Source organism: Physcomitrium patens, chromosome 9 (assembly GCF_059467195.1).
Source record: "Physcomitrium patens ecotype Gransden chromosome 9, ASM5946719v1, whole genome shotgun sequence".
NCBI lineage: Eukaryota > Viridiplantae > Streptophyta > Bryopsida > Funariales > Funariaceae > Physcomitrium > Physcomitrium patens.
The window spans coordinates 8,376,720-8,399,188 of record NC_143418.1 but is presented as its reverse complement, the minus strand read 5'-3'; the positions used below and the strand labels follow the sequence as shown (position 1 = coordinate 8,399,188).

The following is a 22,469-nucleotide window of genomic DNA, read 5'->3' as shown; positions in this document are numbered from 1 at the left end:
CCACCAAATGGTTGAAGTGTGTATGTGTTTTTTGAAAAAATGAATTAAGACTAATGTGAAGTATGAAGATTTAAAATATATAAAATGTTCACATTTGTGATTTTTTTCACTTTTGAAATATAAATATATTTATATATAAAAAAAAAATGCTTCTGTGTATTCATGAGTTCCTCTTTACTAATACCTTTGAGCAATGTAGAATCTTTTTTCTGCTTTACTCAAAGTTCATATCAATATCATTCAATTATTTCTCCTTCAATTTCGGATGAGAGTATCATTTAATTTTTTATTTTTTATTTTTAAATTTTAAATTTTGAAAATGAAGTTCAAGTTTTTTCAAGTATGAACCCTTAGACTTGATTGTAAGGATACGACACATGTCTGACATTGATTATTTTTTTTCATTTAGAATCTATAAATTCTACATCATTTCCAGAACAAAATAAAAAATAGTATTTCATTAAAACATTCATAATATTAACATATTATATTATATTCTATTTAAATGTATTGAGAATTTCAACTTTTTATTACTCTATTATGTTATATAATTTACAAAAACATTTTTTGAATTAAATAACCATGAGGGTTTCCAAGATGATGAATTATGTAAAAAATCAATAAAAATATCAATTTCCATATATAAATATAAATATAAATGTAATCAAGTCTTCATGTGCCTATATTTTTGCTCATCTCAACAAAGTAGAGATTGATGAATTACTGGTTGATTTACTTCCATTGTGTATTAGTGAATATTATTGCTTCATATGAGCACATGGTTGCTTAATATTTATATTAATTTTTTCATCTTTTTTTTTTTTTTTTTTTTTTTTGTTTTTTTAAACTATAAGTTAACCACAAAATATGAATATTACTCATGTGACCTGTATTGTCTCACCTGTCGCCTGACAATGCAAAAGAAAAGTCTCAACTTTACACATGCCCATGATCTATTACACATTGTATGAAACAAAAAAGTGCAATTACAAAAAAGTGCATAGAATTTGGACCCAGTTCTCACTAATCAGTAATGGTAAGAATTTTGTCGTGCACAGATTGGTGTTTTATGTGTACAGATATCTTCATTAGTATGTAGAAGAATTAGGGTTTCAACCTCAAACACAAGGGATTGATTACTGCAGGTCTTACACTTTGAAGATATTAGATCACGAATCCAAAAGTGCATAAATGTTGAGATGTCACTTTGGTCGTGTCCTGGTTACCACTTTACATTTAAAGCAGTGGGATGGGAAGGGGGAGAAGCTGGAAGCTGAGGATGAAGGAACAATGCCGCTGCCGCTGTTGATGATTGCAGACTGGGTCCAGCACCTCAGTTGCTGTTAGTAAATTAATGGCGATGACGCCTAAAGCCAAATAAATAACACCAGAAAAAAACACACAATGTGCGACGCTTATCTTTACTGAACTAATAAACCGGCAACCATTAGGGTAAACGCAGAGCAATGCAATGCAAAGAAAAGCTCACCGCACCACAGCTGGGGGCCAGCTGCAGGGAGGGAAGGAGGCAGTTCCTCCACCAGGTAGTTACGGGCCACCACTCGAAATGAGAGCCAAACCTCCATGATCCCTTAATCTCCCTCCGATGTAACACAATCATTGATGAAAAAGGCTCGCTGCTGCATCTACTGCTGCTGGTGATGCTGCTAGGCCTGTTGTTTGCCAGAAACGCACACTCTGTGATGCGGTAAGTACATCGATCTCAATTGGGTCCATGTGGTTTGGACCTCTTCGGCCATCGCTGCTGGAATAAACAGGTCAAGGAATGGCTCGAACACATCGGTGCGCAGTAATCGTGAATATTATTGTGTTTGTAGTAGTAACAGTTCACTGGGAGAATATTGGCTTAGAATTATGGGAAGATGAAAAGGAAACAGTAGAAAAAGAACAGGGAAAGGGGAGGGGAAAAGGTGCGCCCCATCCAGAGAGAGAGATTGAGAGAGCCGGGGTGATTGCCGGCATCGTCCCCGATGCACCGGGTATGTAAGTAAGTTTACCTCAGCTCGGAAATTCCGGCACTGTGGGTTCATTCATTACGCAGCGTCCACACCGCTGGTATTCCACCGCACATTCTGGCCGCATGCACTTGCGGCAGGCGCAGGCACTGTTCCAGATCACAGACCGATTGAAGTGGGACAATGGAGAGATGTCCATTGCCATGCCATGGTGGGTGACATTTGTTTTCTTGTCGCGACTCGTGTACCGTAGGCGCTGCTGGTTTGGTCTGTTCCGGTCCGGTCCGATTTGATCCAGCTTCTCGATTCTGGGTCCTGGAGCGACCTGGAGTGATCTGAAGCGGGGAGCTGTTGAAGATGCTTAGTGGTTTCTGAGAGGTCGAGTCGCCAGTTAGGGGGGTGAGTGGGCGGGGGGAAGGGCGCGTTGTACTTCGCCACTTCTGAATCAACACTTGCTTTTTTCGCCCCTACTTTCCTTTCATGCTGTCGTATGTTGCGCTTCTACGTTAACTGCCATGATCGTGTCCTGGTACCCTAGATTGTGAGCTACCGTGTAAGAAAAAACAATAGTAACTTATTGCGACGGTCGGTCAGTAGCTGGGATCCTTTCGTGCAATCCCTTGGTGGCCGCAGATAACATGGGCCTTGTCCGGCTCTGGATCTAGAAATCCAAGGAGAGTGGCATGCAACAGAGATTGCATAGGATAGGTGACGTTTCTGCGGGACCAATCACGAGCTTGTTGCTAGTAGGGTGGGTTTTCCTCGAGTCCCGGTAGTCGTCAAGTTGCAGTTTTCCAGTTGTGTTAGTCCAGGTTTTGTCTGGACCAGTTGGGGTTTGAAGCCTTTGCTCGAGGCTTGCCGTTCGCTACACGCACCAGTTTAGTGTGTACTGTAGAAGCTTTCTGGCAGCATACTAATTGAGGACCAGATATTCCATATTCCGATAGTGCAGGGTACTGAAGTTTTCCTGGACTATTCTTTGTGGGCGGTTCTGGAACCCTACTCCGGTGGTTCAATATAATATTTCTGTCTCTCTCAGGCTGCTCTGATGCTTTTGAGCTCTGCTAGTGCATCACAAGGTGACTCCGAGCTTGTGGTTCTCTGCTTCTGTAGCGCCAATTGTTATGTGCTCTTGGTTCGTGGTATTTGGAAATTAGAGCCGTGTGACTTTACGCTGTAGAACTCCTTGCTCGCTTCGTCACCTGTGTGTCATCGCGCCGTCAACTACAAGATCATAGTGCTCTTAAGTTTGGTACTGCATGATGCTCGACGCGGTTGCAAGATCAGATGGCGCTTTAATATTATGTCTGGGTCAAGTCTGAAGCTTATGCTGGTCCAGTTGAGGTGCGTGTTCTCAAATTTTCAGGTTGTCTCTCTTGCTGATTTGAACAGTGGGGGTATGTAGTTCTAAGTGGCTACTTTGCTCGTTTCAAATGCTTAGATGAGTTGCACGATGGGCATGTACAAACTTAGTGCGTTGCACACCGGCGTGTATCCAGCGCTTGCAGCTTTTACCGCAACCACCTGTTCTTAGCTTCTCTGCCTGGGTCCCACCTATTGTACTGTAATAACGCAGCGACGCGTAACTCAGGGAGCTGGCGGCATATTTACATTGCACGTCCAATGACACCGTCCCCCATCGTCACAAGCGCCATGCATTCTGACTTACACCAATCTGCGTGGTCAGCTCCTCGTCTTGCCTCACTTCTTATCTCTGGAACTTAAACACTTTTTATTTTATTTTTATTTTTACCCCTTCCCATTAGCGCCTTTAGGTTAGATAAGTATGAAGATTAGAAAGCAAGTACAAAAGGTATTGGACCTGGAATCAGCGGGAGGCTCCCCGCTGCTGGAGACTTCGGAAGGGGACAGGTTTTCCAGACAGATTTCATTGGAGACTGAGAACGGGGGTAGATTACTGCTGGGGAAGTCTCTTTTTGGTGATTCCAGTCCTCCAACCAAGCAGATAGACGCTCGGACGACGTCGACTTCGCAGGATGGAGCACTGGGTTGTCACCAAGGTCCTGCTAATAATTTGGTGGGAGAGGCAGACATGGGCGCTCAAGGATCACCCTCAGAAGGTGATCAGACGCATGAGTCTCTGGAACAGTCCAACTCAGGATCCTGCGGGGACTGGACACTGGAGCAGGATCACAATTTAAATACCAGGAGGAAGTATGCACGGCGTAGTTCACGAAGTGCAGGTGGTGGCACATTAGTAGTGCAGTCTGGAAACGGTTACAGCAACGGGAATGTGGTTTTTGCTTCCCATGCTGCTAAGGTATGACCATGGTGATGAATTGTTCCGTTAAATACTTGATGATGACCTAACTTGTGACAAGAATCTGTAGGGGCAACTTCCCATGCCGATTGGCAATCCAGGTCGCCATTCATTCTGCATAAGTGGATAGCTTGTTGACTTTTGAATTCATAATCGCTCAGTTCAGAGTTGCCTGAAATCATTTCTGGGTGTAGATTTCGAGTTGAAAACAGTATTACCTTCTTTTCTTTTTTCATTCTTCACGTCTGGACTCTGAACCTTTTGCCTCCTTTTGGATATAATTGACTCGAAAACCTTTTAGTGCAATATCCTTAACGTTTTAGTTTATGAACTAGAGTTTACATTGTAGGCCCTCAGCCATGACCTACTGGGTATTGCAGGGATTAGTTGAAGATTTCCCTTGCAATGGGAAGCACAAATCTAGAGATTGGACTCTTTTCTTGTGGAGTGTCATTGGTTCTTGAGTGACTTTGTCCTGGTAACACGGAAAAGTTTAGAGCCATTTGCAGAAATGTTTATTGTGAGTCACGTATCTGCTACAACTTCCGCAGTCGTAGTCACAACTTTCAGTCCAGAAATGCGGTGCTGTGGAAGAGTGAAAGAGTGAAAGGTATATGAGTCTTAGATTCTTGCTATGATTATGTTCATGCTAGAATATTTCCGCAGATTCCGGAGCTCCAGCAGTTATTTTGAAAGCAGTGAAGACACTAATCACTATTACATGTTACGTTTGCAATTAGTATATGAAGGGGATGTTATTGTGGAAGTAAAAAGTATATACTAGACTGGAACCTCCACTGGAGTTGGAAAAAAAGGTTCAATTGAGAGATGTTATTTGCGATTTCATGGTAGTATCACAGCAATTCTACTTATTTCGATTACGAGGCTCCCTATATATAGACTGTCGAATTCTTAAAGTTGACAGCCCTTGTGGTCAATTCTCATGACCAACCGTAGTTTGGGAAAAACACTTGAGGTTTGGTTACAGTATGTTCTGACAGTTTTGTACTGCGGGTTCATAATCCTTTGACTAGAGCCTCCTCATGGTGCTAATTGTAGATGTTAAAGGAAATGGTAGGACTGCAATGTGCCAATTCAGCTGTTGTTTTGCAACAACTTAAACCCTGTAGTGATTTGAGTGTTAAAACATGTGAGCGTTGCAGGTTACGCAGAGGAGATGTAATCCCAGCAGAGGTGAACCTCGTTGTCGAAGTGAACATCCTAGCCACCCGTTGCAGGAACCAGAAGGGTCATTGCTACATTGCTTGTATCTGCAGCTCTTAGCAGCTGACAAGGAAGGCATGACTTTGAAGGAAATTTTTGCCAGCTTTGCGACGCAGACAAGATTTTCCAGCCTTGGGAGGAACTGGAGGGAGCGTGTGAAGGATTATCTCAAAAGCAGTCCCTACTTCAGATTGGGAGCGAAGGCTCGTTATTTTCTCTGTGAAACGCCTCAAAAAGTCCCTAAGGCTTCGAAATCTGGTGCTGATGGTCATGTGGCGGACTTATTTGATCTCAACGAAGAACCCAAAGCCTCTCGGAGATTGGCTTCTGCAGATTCCAAGTCTAGACAGGTTGATTGCGACACCGTTCTGTCAAGTCTGGATCCATCTGTGGTCAACAATGAGCTTGAAGGTATAAATTACGACCACAAATTTACGATCACACGCTTGATAAAATCAGCTCTGATGAATGTTTCATTGCTCTCGCTTCTGCATTTGAACAATTTTGCGGAAGAGAGCACTCAATGTTTGTTACTGTCTTTCCTGACTAATAGGAGTACAGACCAGGAGAAAAGCTTACGAAAGGACCATTGAGGCGGTGTTGAATGAGTCGGTTGTGGAGTTTCAGAAGACGCAAAAGGTTGAAGAAATTTGTGAGGATCGAAGCACAGACGAACTGTCAACCGCATCCAAATCAGATGTTCGTATGGCAACCCCCGCAGAGGCAGAGCCAGCATCCGCATCAATTCGGGAGTCCAAGAAGAGGAAGTCTCTAATTCATGGCGATGGCCTTGAACCAAGCAACGTCCGTTTTATTGCGGGAGCTGTTCCAGGGTCGTTGAAGGCAATGCAGGCTAGGATCGTAGCGGAGCAAGGGGTTCAGAACGGAGTGAGATGCTCCAGAAAGGATGGCAGCAACAATCATTCCAAGTGGCAGTGTCCAATGATGGCCATGGAAGGTAAATCCCTCTGCAAGCACCACAATTTTCTGAGTGAGAGAAAGAAGGCCCGCTACAAAAATGCGAAACGCCAGGCCGCAGGGAAACATCCTCTACAGGAAAATAAGCTGGAAAGAGGGACACGAAAAAATCCTGTGATGGACCAGCTACACGACCTTAACAAACCAGCTGGAAACTCCATTGACAAAGGAGAACACGGTACCCAGATTGACGAGGCTTCCGCGCCAGCTCCTGTGAATAAGAGCAATGTTGGTTCCACTGATCGGATTATCAGAACGAGGAGTGATGCCCATAATAATGGTTCACTGGCAGATAGCAACAACGTTCAATCCACAGAGGACATACACTCCGAAGCAGAGGGAGGTCAGGCATTGTTAAAGTCCATGGCAGAGCTTGGTCGACAATCCCGAAGCACACGCAAGCCGAGAATGTACCTCGCTGCCAAAAAGACTGCCGAGAAGACTACTATGGTTGCTCCTGCGCCGGGAAAGTCCGTGAAGAAGCAGAGTGTGCCATTGATACGCCCGCCCTCTATTCCTCCATTGCCAATGCTATATGGAGTGAGAAGGAAATCAATGAAAAACAGGTCCCAGATAGCTTTGTAGTCATTTGTCTTTAGGATTTTATAACGATTTTGCTTGTTAGGTTAGGCTGTCTACTTTTCTCTTACAGACCGCTTCAACCTCTTCCGGCAGGCAGATTGTAGTCCCAGTGCTTTAATCTGAGGCAGGTTCTCTCGGACTAGCAATGTAACAGGTAAAGGACCTACTATTTTTCATGTGGACTGATATATTTGTTCTTGAGTATGGTGGGTGCACCAGTTTTAGTTGGGATACCCTTGCTCCAAGACATACACCCAGACAGCAATTTCTTATAAGAAACGGACACATGTTTTTTCTCCTATGTTCTTAAATTGGCCCAACATTCCTGGGACCCGTGAAATCGATTTTTTAGTCTTGGAAGTCGTAGTCGAAAACTTGCACTAGAATCAATGGTTTTCCTTACGATTAAGGATCTGTCAACGAGGAGAGATGTGAAGTGAGGTGGATATTGAATTTGATCACACATTCTGTTCAACGAATCGTGTTTATTGGGCTTCGAGTTGAAGAATCGATGGGAAGCCCAAGTGTGCATCTTTGTAGATCCCTCGCCATTTTCTGGCAACATGTCACTTGTCAGGCATGAGGCGATTGAATGCCGCTGAAAGCGTGTCCTGATATTTGGAACTGCAGAAATCATGGGCCTGGTCTGTATACGAGCGTGGGTAGCCACCACTTGCCTGGTGGACGAGGACCCCGTGAAGACCAGTTCGTTGATACTATGCAAGGTGACGCGAAACCATTTACTATGAGGAGCCTGCAACTTGCTCGATAACGGCAATTGCACTTCAAATATAACCCTCAATGACGCTGGTTTTGTTCTTTCGGGATTTGTTCAGACTGAGCTGGACGCCCCAGCTCAACAACTATTTGGACATACCTGCGTTTCGAAAGAATCCTCACTCCGATGGCACTGCATTTTGATTCCTCTCTTCAAGTTTGTGTCGGTACTTGGTGAACTTAGTGTACAACTGTCAATAGTCGCAGAGTTGTTGGATAATTCTTACATTCGTCAGTCTGCAGAGTTCTGGGCAAGCGCACTGGAGCGCCGCATGGGCAGTCGGTTTGTCTGCATTATCACTTGGTGGAGATCCAGGATTTTGCAGCCTATTTTAGCCCTTGCGCTCCAACCTAGGCTCCTCTAGAGATCTGAACTCCAAGAGTATCAGATCCTAGTGCAAGCTTTTTCCACTGTTTATTATCTCTAATCCCACCCAGCAGATCTCGTGCATGGAATGGTTGCAATGAATCGATCATGTGCCCTCAAAAGGATTCCTCTGTTTGGTCTCTCTATTGGGCAAACCATCGAACAGATGTTGGAGCAACGATGTGTTCATGGTGAGAACGCAATCGTTAGCAATAGAATGTAACTTGCAGTAATACCACCCTAAAATTTACGTTAGAATCTTCGAAATTAGCAGTGCTGGTGAAAGGATAAAAAAAAGAGGCACCCTGACGCATAATATAGAAGAGTTTCTGGGCACAGATTCGGCGTAGGTGAGTCCAGCCAATTCCTCTAGATTGACTGAACTGCAAGGCACAAAACTTGAGGTGGAGGGTGTGCAATGGCTCACGGTTTGCACGCTGTAGGGGTTTCCTTTCTCTCTCTCTCTGCCCGGTATGGGTCAGAAGAGGCAGTTGGAGAAGACTGCCATGAGAGTCTCATCATTCACTTGTGGTGGACAGCTTCTGCGCCATCAATCTCTGCACGTGCCAGTGCATGCTGAATCGTTTAACGGGTCAGGCAGCCACTATTGTCATGATCAGCACGACAGCACCCGGACCGTTCCCACGGTGTACTGAATCTTTGCCCACTTCACAGAAAGGAAAAGCCAGCTTGAAAATAGCGTTGGAAGGTGCACCACCCCCCTCGCAAAAGTGGGTGTGAAGTTTTCCAACACTCCGTGTGAAATCGCTTTCGATGACCGATTGGACCTGTCTTTTGAAAAACAGTGTGTGAGGAAGATCTAAAAGTTGCAGGCATTCCCTGCGAAGGAGAAGTCGGAACTATTCGGCTCTTGCTGCTTCGACATCGGAGTTAACCATTTGGTGCCATCGAGCACTCTCCAGGACAGGGCTTGAGTATGATTGGAGCTTGTCCATGTCCCTTCATCCAGCAATCGCTTCATTGGGACAACTGGAACTTGGCAGGCGCGACGGATGCCTCACATGGCAAACTCCTTTACCAAACGGAAATCGGAGACTTACCTAGAATTTTTCACAGTGTTCAACTTCCGATCCATGAACTTTAAAAGGCGACACTTTACATATGATTCAATATTCCACAGATCCCGTTTGACCTATATATTATTCATGTCTCACACGCTACGTATTTCCATGTACAACACTTGTGGGCTTTTATTGTTGTCAAATCCCTACACTGGACCTTAATGAAGACGATGAGGGTTCTGCACCAACTGAAGAGCGCGACAGAAGGCTAAAGCAAATGCCAATGGTCTGGTCACTTATATTGTTTCTCATTTGAACTCTGTTGCAGCCAAATTGCTACAGAGTATCACCGACATTGACGGAATAGTTGCTTCCGAATATCAGCTGCCGAAGTGCTGTATTTGTATGAACAATTCAGCGCCCCCCAAGTTGTGATTCACTCCTACAGATTTCTGGGCTTCTTATAACCAGCTCCGGCACTCCGCAAGAAGCTACTAGAAGCTGTGTAGTATTTCATGAGAGCTTTAAACAGTTGTCTCTATTTGCACACAGTAGCTTGTCCTAGCTTACATACAAGAATTCACATTGTGTCTTAATCTTGATCTACTCCTTGACAAAGTGGATACGGTGGATTAGATTGCAACTTGGCAGGAACCAAAATGGAGAGAATGAAGTTGGTCTACATTTGGTCCAATACTTCAGTCCCACTTTACAACCCAAATTCCACCTCATTCCTGAGATTCGTTCTTTGTTGTCGATTAGACCTGAATATTAGACACGAAACTCTGAGGAAGTCAATCAAACGCAGTGAATGTATAGAAGAGCGATCAGGTATGCTTGAAGCTGTAGGGAATATGCATTGGGCTAGAAGAGTGGCTTGAAGGAGATCATGCAGGGATCACAAGAGGTTTTTCCAATTACGCACCGGTTAACACTCAAATTCTTACACACATACATGAATAGCTCAGACATTTTCCGAGGGGTTAGAGCATTAGATTGCATCACCACTAAGTGACATGGAACGATTGCACCCCCTGCAGAGAGTGACACATCTATGACCTAAACCTTCAAGGTAGAAGGGGGGGGGGGTACAGCTGCAGGGTTTGTAGTGAACATGAATGAGAAATGCAAGCATTGAAGAAACTCTCCATCATCGCCTGCACTGTCTTGTACTCCACAGATCCCTATCCCTAGGCAGCTCATCCTACATTCCAACTTTTGTTCATAAGGATACAATGCACAAAGCAACAGTCCGCTAGTCGCACATTAATACAGATGCAAAGATTCCAGATTTCAGTTCTGCTTCTAGATCCAAGGGTACTGAATCAGCGGAGAGCAGGTGCTATCCTGCCCTTCAAAGCCAGAAGGTGTAGTGGAATATCGACCCATCGCAATGACTCGGTAGATTGGCTCGCGTCTCACGTCATCAGCATGCAAAGTCCAACCTCAACTTGCGGGAGTGCCCACAGATCATTCACCACTTGACCTGCACCACAACCTATGAGGTCACCGTTCGGGCTCAGCTCACTCCGTGAGCAAGTCTGAACCGGTTTCTTCAGAATGGTCGATGACAATGGTGCAGAAACCAGCTAAGGCACTCCCTGGATCTGCGAATCCGTTTCGGCACTATTTGAAACTGGAAAGAAGTTCCATAAACCTCGACAATAGTCTTGGGTATTGTCGATCCTAGCGGCAAAACGAAGGATCACTGTGTGAGAGCACTGCAGCAGAACGGGCAACCAAAGGCCCCGGACCAAATTCCTACCTTTTCTTATCCTCGAATCCAAAATTCGATTCTTCCATTTTCAGGTTAACACGGTGGCCGAGCTGGATGACTAAGTGAAACGAGAACTAATAAGTTTCCAAACTGGTAACTCATTCCCCGAGCACAACATCACTGCATTTCTGTGAATACTTTTCAACGTTGTGATTGAAGACAAGACAAAAGAGGGTGAGTTAAGCAGGTTTTATGCGAACATCAAAGTGGAACCTTTGGAAACTTGTATCATAAATGATGCAATCTGCAGCCGAAGTGGACCCATGAGTGCAGGCTGATCCGATGGCGTTGCAGTGCCGTGAGGCAATATATCCTGTGAGGCTCGTGCATCGAGGCCATGACGAAAAGGCGCTTTTGCTACATGTGTGTGCCGCATGCGATGAATACGCCTTCTGCCTTCCCCGGAGATCCGCCTCCTCGTCCCCGGATTCTTTCCCTGAAGCTGTTGCTTTGCAACGCCGTGTGTGAAGCATACATATCATTGATTCCATTTGCGAAATGCCACAATGCTCATGGGCTAGCAAGCTAGCAATCAACGGGAAATGCAAGCAATTTTCCCAATTGTGTATCTTGTATTGTCTTCTATGGTGGACCCTTAGACAACAACTCATTGCTGCCTACGCTCCAGGAAGGGGATACTATACATTATAATATTTCAGTTGTGCACATTATGTACTATTCTAGTCTTATTTAGGGGTCAAGTACCCAGTTAGCCAATTCGCAAACAAGGGAGGGGGGTTTTGAGTGTCATTTATTTTTTTAATTTTTTTAATTTTTTTTTACCACAAGAGAATTGCAAGAGATGAGCCCCCACACTTTTTTTCCTCTCTTTGCCTTACATAATATGAAACTCTTGTATGAGATGGACTTGGTGGTGGAGCAATTCTCTTTAGTGAATGATATATATATATATATATATATATATAGCAAGAATTGAAGTAAAAGAAATGATGGATAGAAAGAGTTGAAGAGAAGTGGTTCAATTGAGGATCAGTGGATTTTATCTTTGTCGATGAATTCTTATTTGACATTAAAAAAATAAAAAAAATAAAAACATTGTGTTGAAATATTAGGAGTACGATTTCAAATTCTACAAGATTTGCAAGTATATGTACATAATTAAAACATTGTGTTTAATAAGATAATAAACTTTAATTTTAATTTTAATCATATTATTAATTATTTCGTATAATAAGAGATTAAATAGTATCAATATAATTTTAAATTTATATTAATAATCTTAAAATTATATATATACTATAATTCTACATAAAGATACATATAAGTAACAAAAAAGAAGTGATATTTTGAAATAATAGTGTAGGTTCATTTATTTATTTATTGATATTCTAAAAACAAATCTTGCATTTTTAGCTCATTTACTTTAAGTATTTTTGTGTATTGTGATGGGAATGGTACAAAACATGCTGCTTGTAATAATTTAATAAAAAAACATCTTACTAGAAATTTTATAATGTTACTCTTAAAGTTTTATAAAAGTAAAACACTACCTTGATTGTTTAAAATATTCAAGAAAAAAGAAGAAGATAAAATCGACAAAATTTTTGTTACATACAACATTAAATTCTAAAATAGAAGATGTACACACAATGGCATGATCAGTAGGATGGATATAAATATTCATTAAATTAAAGAGTAAACAATAATAAACAATCATAACTACAACTTGTAATAAAGAAGTTAAGCATACTAATCAACTTTTTAATAATATGATAATAATATTTTATAACAAGTTACATAAGTAAATACTAAAATCTTGTATGTAGCATCATATATTTATAATAAAATCTTTAAAAATTAGCTCATATTTTACTTGTATACATGTATATTTTTTTAATTACAAATTAAAACAGTTTATGTTTGATGCATGTGTGCATATGCAAGTCGTTGTAATGAAGGACAATTTTTTTAATGTAGGACATTTGTCATAAAATCATCAAAAACTATGTTCTTCATTAAGAAAATATGAAAATATTTTTTAAACTCATAGTTATAAGATTCCAATTACATGACAACAAAAAGTAGTTTTTTAAGCTTTAAATACATTGTTGCCTTTCTTATGTAGCTCTATTCACCTTCACATTCATTTGTGTCCTATATTAAATTTGATATAAGCCAAGTAAGACAAGTTGTGTTCTATTTTACCAATGTACGACAAAATTTCCAATGTCCTACATTAGAAGGGCCTTTGCATGTTTTAATTAACTCAAGTAAAAAATTAAAATATAAAAATTACATGCATAACTTGCAGTAGATTATTATACATATATTAAAAATAGGATATCATTTTATTCTTAAACATGTAACATTAAAAATAGATACATGTATTAATCATCATAATATTGTATTTATATAAAATTTAATAACAAAAAGTATGTAATTAGATTACTATTATTTGATTTCTTGTGTAGATCTTTTTTACATATTAGTATACATTTTTTTTTTTCTCTCTCTCTCTCTCTCTCTCTCTCTATATATATATATATATATAATTTCTAGTTATTATATGGTCTATTATTAAAAAAATTACAAAGAAATCAGAAATATAAAATCTAAAATTTATGTTATAATTTTTTTAACTAGTGTGTTTTTGTCTTTTTATATTTTAGAGTAAACCTTTGAGCATTTAATCTTTTACACTATAATCACAAGTAAACAATAATATATATTTAAAACATTTTAAGTTTATCACACTATAGATATATTTACAGATATTATTTGAACTTTTGTTTTGTGGTTCTTGAATTTTTATAATGTTTTTATTATGTTATCAAGTCCTACAATAGAAGCTTTAAGCTTCATAAAAGATTTAATTAGTGTTGATTTGACTTTTTAATACATCATTCAAAACACAACTATTATGTTTTTTAAAAAATTATTTCCTTTATTGTATTCAATTGCATATTATAATTAAGAATGCTTTATTTTGGTCAAAACTTTTATAATAAGATGTTTCAATTTTTTGAAATCATCCGAAATGAAAATTTAATTAATTTTTTTTCAATCATTGTTTGGTGTATAAGTTTCATAAGTATCCCTTAAATGTATACTGTTCTTAAATCATGCTAACTAATTTAAAGTAAACGACCTCATCTCCATATTTGCTTAATTAGATAAATTTTAAATGATATATTTTAAATTTTAAGCCTCATTTAACCAAAAACATATTTATGAGTGATTTTGGATACAATTTTTTTGGAAACCAATCACAAAACTACCTCTCCAAGTATCATGTTGGTTGTACTAGAGACCTGCTTTTGGATTGTTTGGTGTGAGGTATAGTATTGTGAAGAATTTGAACTTGATTATTTTTTGGAAAGAGGAGATTGGAAGAGGATTAGAAATCTGTTAAAAAAAATCACTGTATTTGAATCTACCAAATTTTAAGGTAAAACTCTCATTTTATCTTTGAAATTCAGAAAGTTCACTGTATTCAATTTGAATCACAATCGATCTCTCATAAATATTAAGGCATATGAATCCTATTATTCCGGACTTTTCTACATAGAATGGGTTTACCACAAAGAATGAGAATGAAGAACACTGCTTGCTTTCGACTGTCAAAGCCTTGAAGCAAAATCTTGTCCAAAGCATTGCAAACAAAACAGAAATCAGTCTCCAGCTTCACCAGTGTTAGAGAAAATCCTGCCATTTCACTTGTCAACATTGCCTCACAAGTGCAATATAACTCATGGTTTCCCATCTTGACCCAACTGACCTGATTCTAATTTTATGCGTCTCTCCATTGATTCCGAGCTTACCATGCAAACAGCGAAATATTCAACACATGCCAGGAATTGCGGAACATCAATAACTGGAAGCCACACATGAAGGAATTCACAAGAGGTTACTACCATGCAGAAGCCTGCGATATCAGCTCAGTAACAATTGCTGCTCATGCCCAACTGCAGTGATTGTGGTAATGCTTTCGAAGTCTGCAAAGGTACGAGTTGGAGATGGATAGTTGTACCTGGTACAGTTTGATAACGGCTGACTGCAGCTGGTTCCTTGAGGTAGAAAATCTCTTCTTGCCAGGAAGAGTTTGTAGGAGTTGATGAGAGGTACCGTCGAAAGCATAGACATACATGCATAATCAAGCTATACACTGTCGTGTGGAGTTACTACAAGAGCATCGTAGGTAGGGCATGCCTTTCGAGGGATAAGCATGCAATCCCGCACTGAGTAAGGCATCGCAGACCTTCAAGACAATTAACTTTGAAACAAGCGTAGGCATAGACAAACAGATGAGATGGTCAAAACCTGCAAAGATGGTGTAATCAGGATATCATTCTTTTGAGACGAGTCCACGGAGGAATTTGATGGATTTTGTCATGGGAGAGTTGGCTGCCATGGCATTGTATAATGCAGATTCCAGTTCTGCGGGGCCAGGTTTACGCTGGAGACTGCTAAGACGTGTAAATTTACCATCCTCTTTGAGAAAGATAAGCCATGGTCTTCCACCTGGAGCTCCACTTTGCACATTTTTGAGTACCGCCCCCTCCGTTTTACTAAAGAAACCTTGAATAGCAAGGGGGAGAAACGCGTAAGCTGTTTCGAAAGATGTCAGCAAAGCACCCCACTTCGCATCTTTCTCGTCCTCGGGTGACCATTCAGGATTCAGGACAACAATCGGCCTTGGAGTCACGTTTCTTGCCAGCTCTTGCAAACAAGCAACATCCTCAAACCTCGCACCCGCAACCACAATGACGGACTCATCTCCAGGAACTTCACATTCAGCCTGTATATTACAAAACCTATTGACACTGGAAATCCCGCTGTTGGCATATTTCTCTCGAGCTAAGACTACAGCCGACTCGCCCGAAAGGAACACCGCCACGGATGGAGCCTCTCGCTTCCCGTTGAAAAGAGCTGACAAGAGCTCGAGGGTGAGAGAAATAAGTGAGGAGGGAGAATCATCTAGAACAGGAATTTCTACCCGTAGTTTCACTTGCCGCTGCTCTTTCCGCTGCTTCACTGTTGTCGGACCTTGCCGCTTCAGCGATTTCACCAATAAGGCTGAAACCGACCCCGCAGCCTGCTCAATTGCCTCCTCCCTGCTCTCCGGCGGGACATCGCCTCCGCTCGCGCCCTTGCATCTTATCCCCACGTTGATTGCTCTCCCTAGCTGTGGTAATGTTGAGGAACTCCAACCCGACGAGATTGCTGGAGACCATAGCGATGATCCTTGTCTACTCGAAATGCGCTCATAAGGTCTAAGGCTATGGCTGAGATGTTTCCTACACTGCAAAATACACGGCCGGGGTTGGACCCAACATACGAATTCTCCACTTGCACCGTTCAGTCGAGGCAGCAGTGAGTTTGGGTTCGCCATAATCAGCAAACAAAATCAACCTCGCATCACCTAATGCTGCAAGACCGACACTCGATTCTCGTGTCGATGTTCTTCCACTTCCCTCCAACTTCGAAGTTGAGGGCTGCGTTATCACCCACCAGCACAGGATTTGGATGGATGGAAAACACGGAGCACAGCTTCACCGCCCCCGCGGGAGGGAATATTCTCATCTTCGTCGATCTCCTCACGCTGCTTGGACTGCAATTGCGACGAGTTGTATTTCATCATCGTCTTGCAGGCTGTCCTGTGGCTTCAAGGGAGCCTCCTTTGCATGAACTCCGTCAAGGGGTATTCCAAACAGGATTTTGGGCGTTGTTAAGGATTTGGTAGTAGATTTCACTATGAGTGAACTGAATAAATGCAAATGTGCTTGTAAAAAGGGTCTCTAATTGGTGGTTCCTATTCATCATCGCTTGACGGTCACTACCCAATGCATTTCTTCAACAAAAATTTGGATTGAACTAAGTTTGAATTTCTTTTACTTGATTGCATGTTCTTAATCTTTTTTCCTAGTACAGAGGGTATCGACTGAAATTCATGCAGCTCTCTAGACAGTTATCTGATGCAGAGGCTGCAGCAAGTACAATCAGTGCTGGGGCACATGTTTTTCTATTCTACAGTTTACCCAAATTCTCGCATGGAGTCGTCATGCATATTTCACCTACATTACAAATCTATTGCCAACCTCTCTGAAGAGCTCATTTGACGCGACTCGGGTACACAGCTGCAGTTGTGTTCTGTGTGCCACAAGAAACAGAATACGCCCTCGATAATCCGCACAATGTCTTCCTATGTAATCGAAAGTCGTCACCATCCCTCTTCCATAAATGAAATTTACTAATGAGAAGTGTTAGGAGCTATGGCTAAGCTACTGGCGTCATCAGACAAATCCATGACGAGATATTCCAGGCTTCCTAAATATGTACTATCTTCCTTACAACAAAATCAGCTCAGAATTAATCTACACTCTTAGCCAAGTTTAGTCGTACAATTACTGACATATATGAGTGCCAATTCAAAGATCATCGTCGTTCCTCAGAATGGCATCAGTAACAGGGTCGAGATACTCCCACCAGAGCTTAGCACACTCAATCCCTTTCGACCCACAGCGTGAGACTACGTCTGCGGATGCTCCAACTGGCCTGACCCGTTTCCACGGCTTAAACTTGCCATTGTAGTGCAAAATCTTTGCAGTATCCGCATCCAGAGAGATGAAGGGCTTTCTGTCGGGCTTGTGGTTATATTTCCTTTCCAAGTATTCTCTTTCATGATCACTGAACACGTTGCGTCCAAGCCCACGGACGTTCCACGGTGAGTCTAATTTCTTGTATCTTCCGTAGAGTGCCAATAAGAAAAGTGGTTGCGAAAACCCGTGCCTATAATACCAAAAAAATTAAACGTATGAGTAAGACAGTTCAAGTAAATCCTTTCAACGCTCTTGCTGACATGAAATGTTAGGAATCTCAGTCACAAAACTTACTGAATTAAGGAGAATAGTGCAAATGTGTCTCGTCAAAATCTTGTAGGATCTATTTTCTGCTTTATACACGCGGGATTTCAGATTGAAACGTACTTGTAGAGTGCTGAATCAGCGCTTCGAAACTCGTCCATCCACCAAAAAATAGCCTTTGTCACCTGCTGCTTATTCCACGGGTTGGTATCAATCACAAGCACACCTTCGTTGAGCCCACAAGCGTTGGGATTGATGGGCTCAGCCGGAACCCAAGCAGGCTTCTCAGGTCGAGCCTGGATCTTTGCTAATCGGTCCAAATCAAAGTAAGTCTCAAGCTTTTGAGAACAGTCTTCCACTGCGGCTATTGCCTTATTTTCGAGATCAATGTGCATTAGCTCCTCGATATTACCCTGCAAAATTAATATTGTAACTCAGAGAAACATTCAATGGAATAATCATCAGAGAAGAACGATGGTGCCATTCAAGATCTCTAATTTCTTACAAGTCATAAATTTTTTTTCGCGTCCAATGACGATCAAAGTGAAAACGCCGTAGAAATATGTCCGGAACAGTTCAGGCCATGGTAGACCAGCTTCTAAGTCAACTGCTAGACCTAACATGCACATATCTTCGTATAGATTTGCTTTGAATGCCTTCTCAATAGGAATAGTTCAACATAAAAGCACCAGGAAGTTGAAGTACAACTTGGATACCTTAACTACTACATCAGCATCGAGGTAAATGAGTCTGCCAACATCTTTGAAGTATTGAGGCAATAGAAAAGGAACGAAGCTGTACATGCTCTGTGGCTCCGGTTCTGCCTCACTGTTATTCCAGAACGTCATATGTTTCTTCATGTCTTCGAAGTCAATAGTGTCACTGTACAATGAGACACATAATGCTTTCAATTCCATATCTACAACAAAAGTAAAAGTAAATAACTTTACACATGTAAACATAAAATCACCGTTCAAAAACGTATAAATACGCAAATGCTACCAAAATTGGGGTGTCCTTGAGGAAAGGGGTTTCAAATATACCCCACTATTTCGATCTTGGTCTTTTGAAAGAAAGCGGCCAAATGTTTTGCTCTGAGGCGAAGGCTTGGGGGCAGTACTAGATGAAAATGCAGACGTTCTGGGTTCCTGTTTCCAACAAGCGATATATTGGTTAGTTTCTTCACATTAGATTCAAGAACTAGAACTGAAAATGATTGTCGAAGGAATCATGTCCATTCACAATTGAAAAACTTAGCACTTGTCCACGCTATCACATACACAAGTAACAATAGGTTATACAAGACCTGCATTAGCAATAGCTGTGAGGGAACTCACACAGCATTGGAGATGGAGGAATTCACGAGCACAGCGAGAGGCCGAAAGTCAGTTCCATCGGTGCTCACAAAGATGTGCACAACCTGCTCGCCTGCTTTCTTTAGGAAAGCTAAAGTATTGTTGTCGTGCTTCTCATCCTGCGAAAATTGTGAACCTAGAGACTGTCACGGCGGATCAGGAGCAAGGTATTTTACAGTCGCCAGATTTTGCTTCAATATTGTTGACCAGCAAGAAAGAATGGGTCTGCACTCAAATTTCTAAAGCTTGGCACCAAAATCATCATTTTCCGTCAAAAGTCTGCCGTGCCATCTATAATTGGATTACGGTCATTCCTTATTTCAGTCCGGCACACATATACATTGAAGGATCTTGACTATGAGCATACAATTAAACCAAAAAAAAAAGAAAAAAGAAAAAAAGAAAAACCTACTAACTACAATCTATGAGTGACAAGCCCATAAGCCTTCATGAGTCCATCCACAGGTCAAAATTCTCAAACTCAAATGGGGAACTTCGCTCCTTCTCAATTACAATGTGGATTGTAAGGTATGTGTACTCAGATATGTTTCAAGCTTAAAATCTATCGCATAGCCCTTGAGTAATGAAACATTACATCGAGAGTATTGGAATCAGCCTCTTGCGAGGCTAAGTCCTGCGCCTGCTGTGCTTGCACCTCATCCGAGCTGCTGTGGAAGGAATCTGACCCAGAGGCTGGGACAGTCTTCGGGTTCTCATGCCGGATCCACCTCTTCAGTTTGTCTTGAGGGTGGCGCCAATGCGTGGAGGGGTACATTTGCAGCGCCACGAACCCGCACAACAGAAAGACAGCGAGATACGTGAAGGCGGGCCGCGGCTGAGGCGCAGGCTCCAAGTCGGACCGAATAGTGCGAGTCCGCCTGGCCTCCTCATCCGACAACGGCCTCGGCTGCCTCCGCATGGCTAGCGAAGGGTAAGGCTGGTAGTCTGGCATAAAAACACAACTCTGCGGAGGCGATCCCAAAACTCCAAAATAAACCCACCCTCAAAAAAACAAAAAAACACAAACAAAAAAATAAACAAATATACAAAAAAAGGGGAAAAAAAAAACACGATAAGACCCACAATCAAAAAAAAACCAACAGCACACCCGATCCTCACAACACAATTGTGAACTCCTCCCAACTCACAACCACCTCTTCAAACGATCCTACACTGCAGCAACGAATCCAGAAACCTCAAAAACCTTGTACATGATATCCCACTCGAAGCCCATCTCTAAAACAACTCCGAAACTCTATCACGCTCTCCAAGCACCAGAAGATCCATCTAATGGCCCTGCTCTGAGCAGCATTCCCCGAAACGATTCCCATCATATGTAATAAAAAACACACATACACAATTCCACGAATGGTGGTGGACGAGAAAAACTTGCACTTTCCAAACAAAGTGGAAGCGAATGATTCTCATGAATCACTGGAGCGTGGGGATTCGACTAACGTCGTGACGCATCGACGGAATCAGATTGGTGCCGGGGCACAAATCCGGCGCTGCTTTGCGGGATCCCGCGATTTGAGTCGCAAAGCAACGGACATCTCCACCGCGCACGGTAATGCGCGTCGCTCTCCTTTCACCGTGTATAGCGTGGCTAAGCCAATTGGTATAACCATGCCACTCTGTGTATCATATATTTGTGTGGATCGAGGTTCCGTCTATATTCTCATGTCCATGGTGTGAATTAGTGTTTTTCTGAAAGTCAATTTTTTTAAGGAGTGGAATATATCATTGTGATTTCTGTGGCATGTGGAGTTTTTTTGTTTTGATATTATGGCAGGAAACTCATGTGAATGGTGGTTGCCAGTGTGCAATACAACTTGATGGTTTCAATATGAATGGAATGGCAAAGTGGGGAGAAAATCAAGAGAAATGAAGGTTTGCTGCAAGCCTGTGTGTTTGCTCCTCTAAACCCCCAACCAAGGTCACTTCTAATCAATTAGATTTTGAATACACTTGGAATTGGTTGTTGACTAAAAAAGATGGATGTATATATATATATATATATATATTTGTTTGACATCTTGTTTTGGAATTTTATCATTCCACACCTGACTTCTTTTGATGGTGCTAACACCTCCACACTTCATTCTTTGAGGTAATGTTACTATTTTACTTGGCAACTTCTTTGTTATTCAAAGACATCATTTAGAAATGTGATCACTTTTTTATAAGTTATTCTAAAATTGAATTTCACTCATTCTACTTAAGACTAGCTTTGAAGTTTATCAACACTTTTTTCAAGTTTTTTTGGAACTCAAGAAGTATCACAAACATAACTCATATTACAAATTATTTAAATAAGAAGAGTTGAGTAGAAGTAAATAAAGTATATGAATGGGATAATATCTTGTGGAGAAGCTTCATAGATGCAAATTTGATTTTAAATATGTCTATGGATGATTGGTAGTTGAAAACTTGGCTCACAAGTTGACCACATATCACACATATTGGCAACTTTTGATACAAATTGGTCATGTAGCACACACATAAGAAACTTATCTTAGAAGTCAGATACATGTTTTGTAAGTTGAATACATATTGAAGGTCTTATAAAACATTGGTATATAAATCCTAATTGGATGGTATATATAGAGATAAAAGTAAGACCTTTTTCACTCTTTTCAATTCATTCTTTCCTTCTAGTCTAGTTTTAAGAGTCTCTAATTTTTTAGGTTTTAGCAATAGCTATTCTAATTTCTTCTTAAATATATATATATATATATATATATATATATATATATATTTTTTCATCTCTTTCTAACTCATATTTTCATGTTTATTTAGATTCCTTATATTCTTATTATAGACAAATTAACAAGAATATATTTATAATATCATAATTTATCTTTTTTTTAATTAAAAGAGGATTTTTTTTCTTAATAAGACATAAATATATTAGAAGTTGTGAATTATTTACTTCTAAATTGATATTATTCATAGAACTTCTTTTATTTTTGAATCTTTTCTTTTATTTCTCTTGAATGATATTAGATATTTTTTTCTATTGAATTAATATGAAAAAACTTGTTAAAATAAAAAAATGCAATGGCACAAATGTAAGAGCAAATGAGGGTATTAATGCTTGCAATTCATCAATTCAATTTACCACCACAAAGAGCAATAAGCTTAACTAAAAATAAGCATATATTGTCAAGGACAAAGACTCGATGAGGGAAAATATACACAAAAAGGCTATCTCGATATAATAAGTCAAAATGTAAACAAGTAGGTATATTAAAAGGAAATTGGAATGGCTATTGCCACAAGATAAGAAACTAAAGACTCTTGAAC

General features: G+C 40.8%; 3 protein-coding genes and 1 long non-coding RNA gene across 5 annotated transcripts; 1 reads left to right on the top strand and 3 right to left on the bottom strand.

Moving 5' to 3' along the window:
* Positions 1 to 32: 32 nt before the first annotated feature.
* Positions 33 to 1,857, bottom strand: LOC149988357 (uncharacterized). The gene is made up of 2 exons (XR_016504725.1): positions 1,490 to 1,857; positions 33 to 1,319 (listed from the first exon to the last, which is right to left on the bottom strand). It is a non-coding gene; the product is annotated as an uncharacterized LOC149988357 (long non-coding RNA).
* LOC112286913 (uncharacterized) lies at positions 1,857 to 7,415 on the top strand. Of its 2 annotated transcripts, none has more exons than XM_090253074.1 (4): positions 1,857 to 3,320; positions 3,568 to 4,257; positions 5,421 to 5,892; positions 6,035 to 7,415. In XM_090253074.1, the coding sequence occupies exons 2-4, from the start codon at positions 3,763 to 3,765 to the stop codon at positions 7,042 to 7,044; spliced, it is 1,977 nt and encodes a 658-aa protein (XP_090109200.1). In that variant the 5' UTR covers positions 1,857 to 3,320; positions 3,568 to 3,762; the 3' UTR covers positions 7,045 to 7,415. The 2 variants fall into 2 exon arrangements, with proteins under 2 accessions (XP_090109200.1, XP_024385076.1); XM_024529308.3 differs by having other exon boundaries at positions 3,553 to 4,257.
* A 7,859-nt stretch (positions 7,416 to 15,274) lies between these two features.
* On the bottom strand, positions 15,275 to 16,604 carry LOC112286986 (uncharacterized). The gene has a single exon (XM_024529519.3). The coding sequence runs from the start codon at positions 16,335 to 16,337 to the stop codon at positions 15,291 to 15,293; it is 1,047 nt and encodes a 348-aa protein (XP_024385287.1). The 5' UTR covers positions 16,338 to 16,604; the 3' UTR covers positions 15,275 to 15,290.
* A 216-nt stretch (positions 16,605 to 16,820) lies between these two features.
* Positions 16,821 to 20,484, bottom strand: LOC112286985 (putative galacturonosyltransferase-like 4). Its single transcript, XM_024529518.3, has 6 exons — positions 19,759 to 20,484; positions 19,146 to 19,282; positions 18,852 to 18,956; positions 18,525 to 18,690; positions 17,932 to 18,221; positions 16,821 to 17,734 (listed from the first exon to the last, which is right to left on the bottom strand). The coding sequence occupies exons 1-6, from the start codon at positions 20,113 to 20,115 to the stop codon at positions 17,374 to 17,376; spliced, it is 1,416 nt and encodes a 471-aa protein (XP_024385286.1). The 5' UTR covers positions 20,116 to 20,484; the 3' UTR covers positions 16,821 to 17,373.
* Positions 20,485 to 22,469: the final 1,985 nt, after the last annotated feature.

Excerpts from the sequence above, each read along its gene's own strand:
- LOC112286913 (XM_090253074.1), top strand. The coding sequence starts at position 3,763 with ATGAAGATTAGAAAGCAAGTACAAAAGGTATTGGACCTGGAATCAGCG. Across the intron at positions 4,258-5,420 it reads TTGCTTCCCATGCTGCTAAG|GTTACGCAGAGGAGATGTAA; the intron begins GTATGACCATGG and ends TGAGCGTTGCAG. Across the intron at positions 5,893-6,034 it reads GGTCAACAATGAGCTTGAAG|GAGTACAGACCAGGAGAAAA; the intron begins GTATAAATTACG and ends CCTGACTAATAG.
- LOC112286986 (XM_024529519.3), bottom strand. The coding sequence starts at position 16,337 with ATGGCGAACCCAAACTCACTGCTGCCTCGACTGAACGGTGCAAGTGGA.
- LOC112286985 (XM_024529518.3), bottom strand. The coding sequence starts at position 20,115 with ATGCCAGACTACCAGCCTTACCCTTCGCTAGCCATGCGGAGGCAGCCG. Across the intron at positions 18,222-18,524 it reads ATGCTGATGTAGTAGTTAAG|GGTAATATCGAGGAGCTAAT; the intron begins GTATCCAAGTTG and ends TTAATTTTGCAG. Across the intron at positions 17,735-17,931 it reads GCTGATTCAGCACTCTACAA|GCACGGGTTTTCGCAACCAC; the intron begins GTACGTTTCAAT and ends TTGGTATTATAG.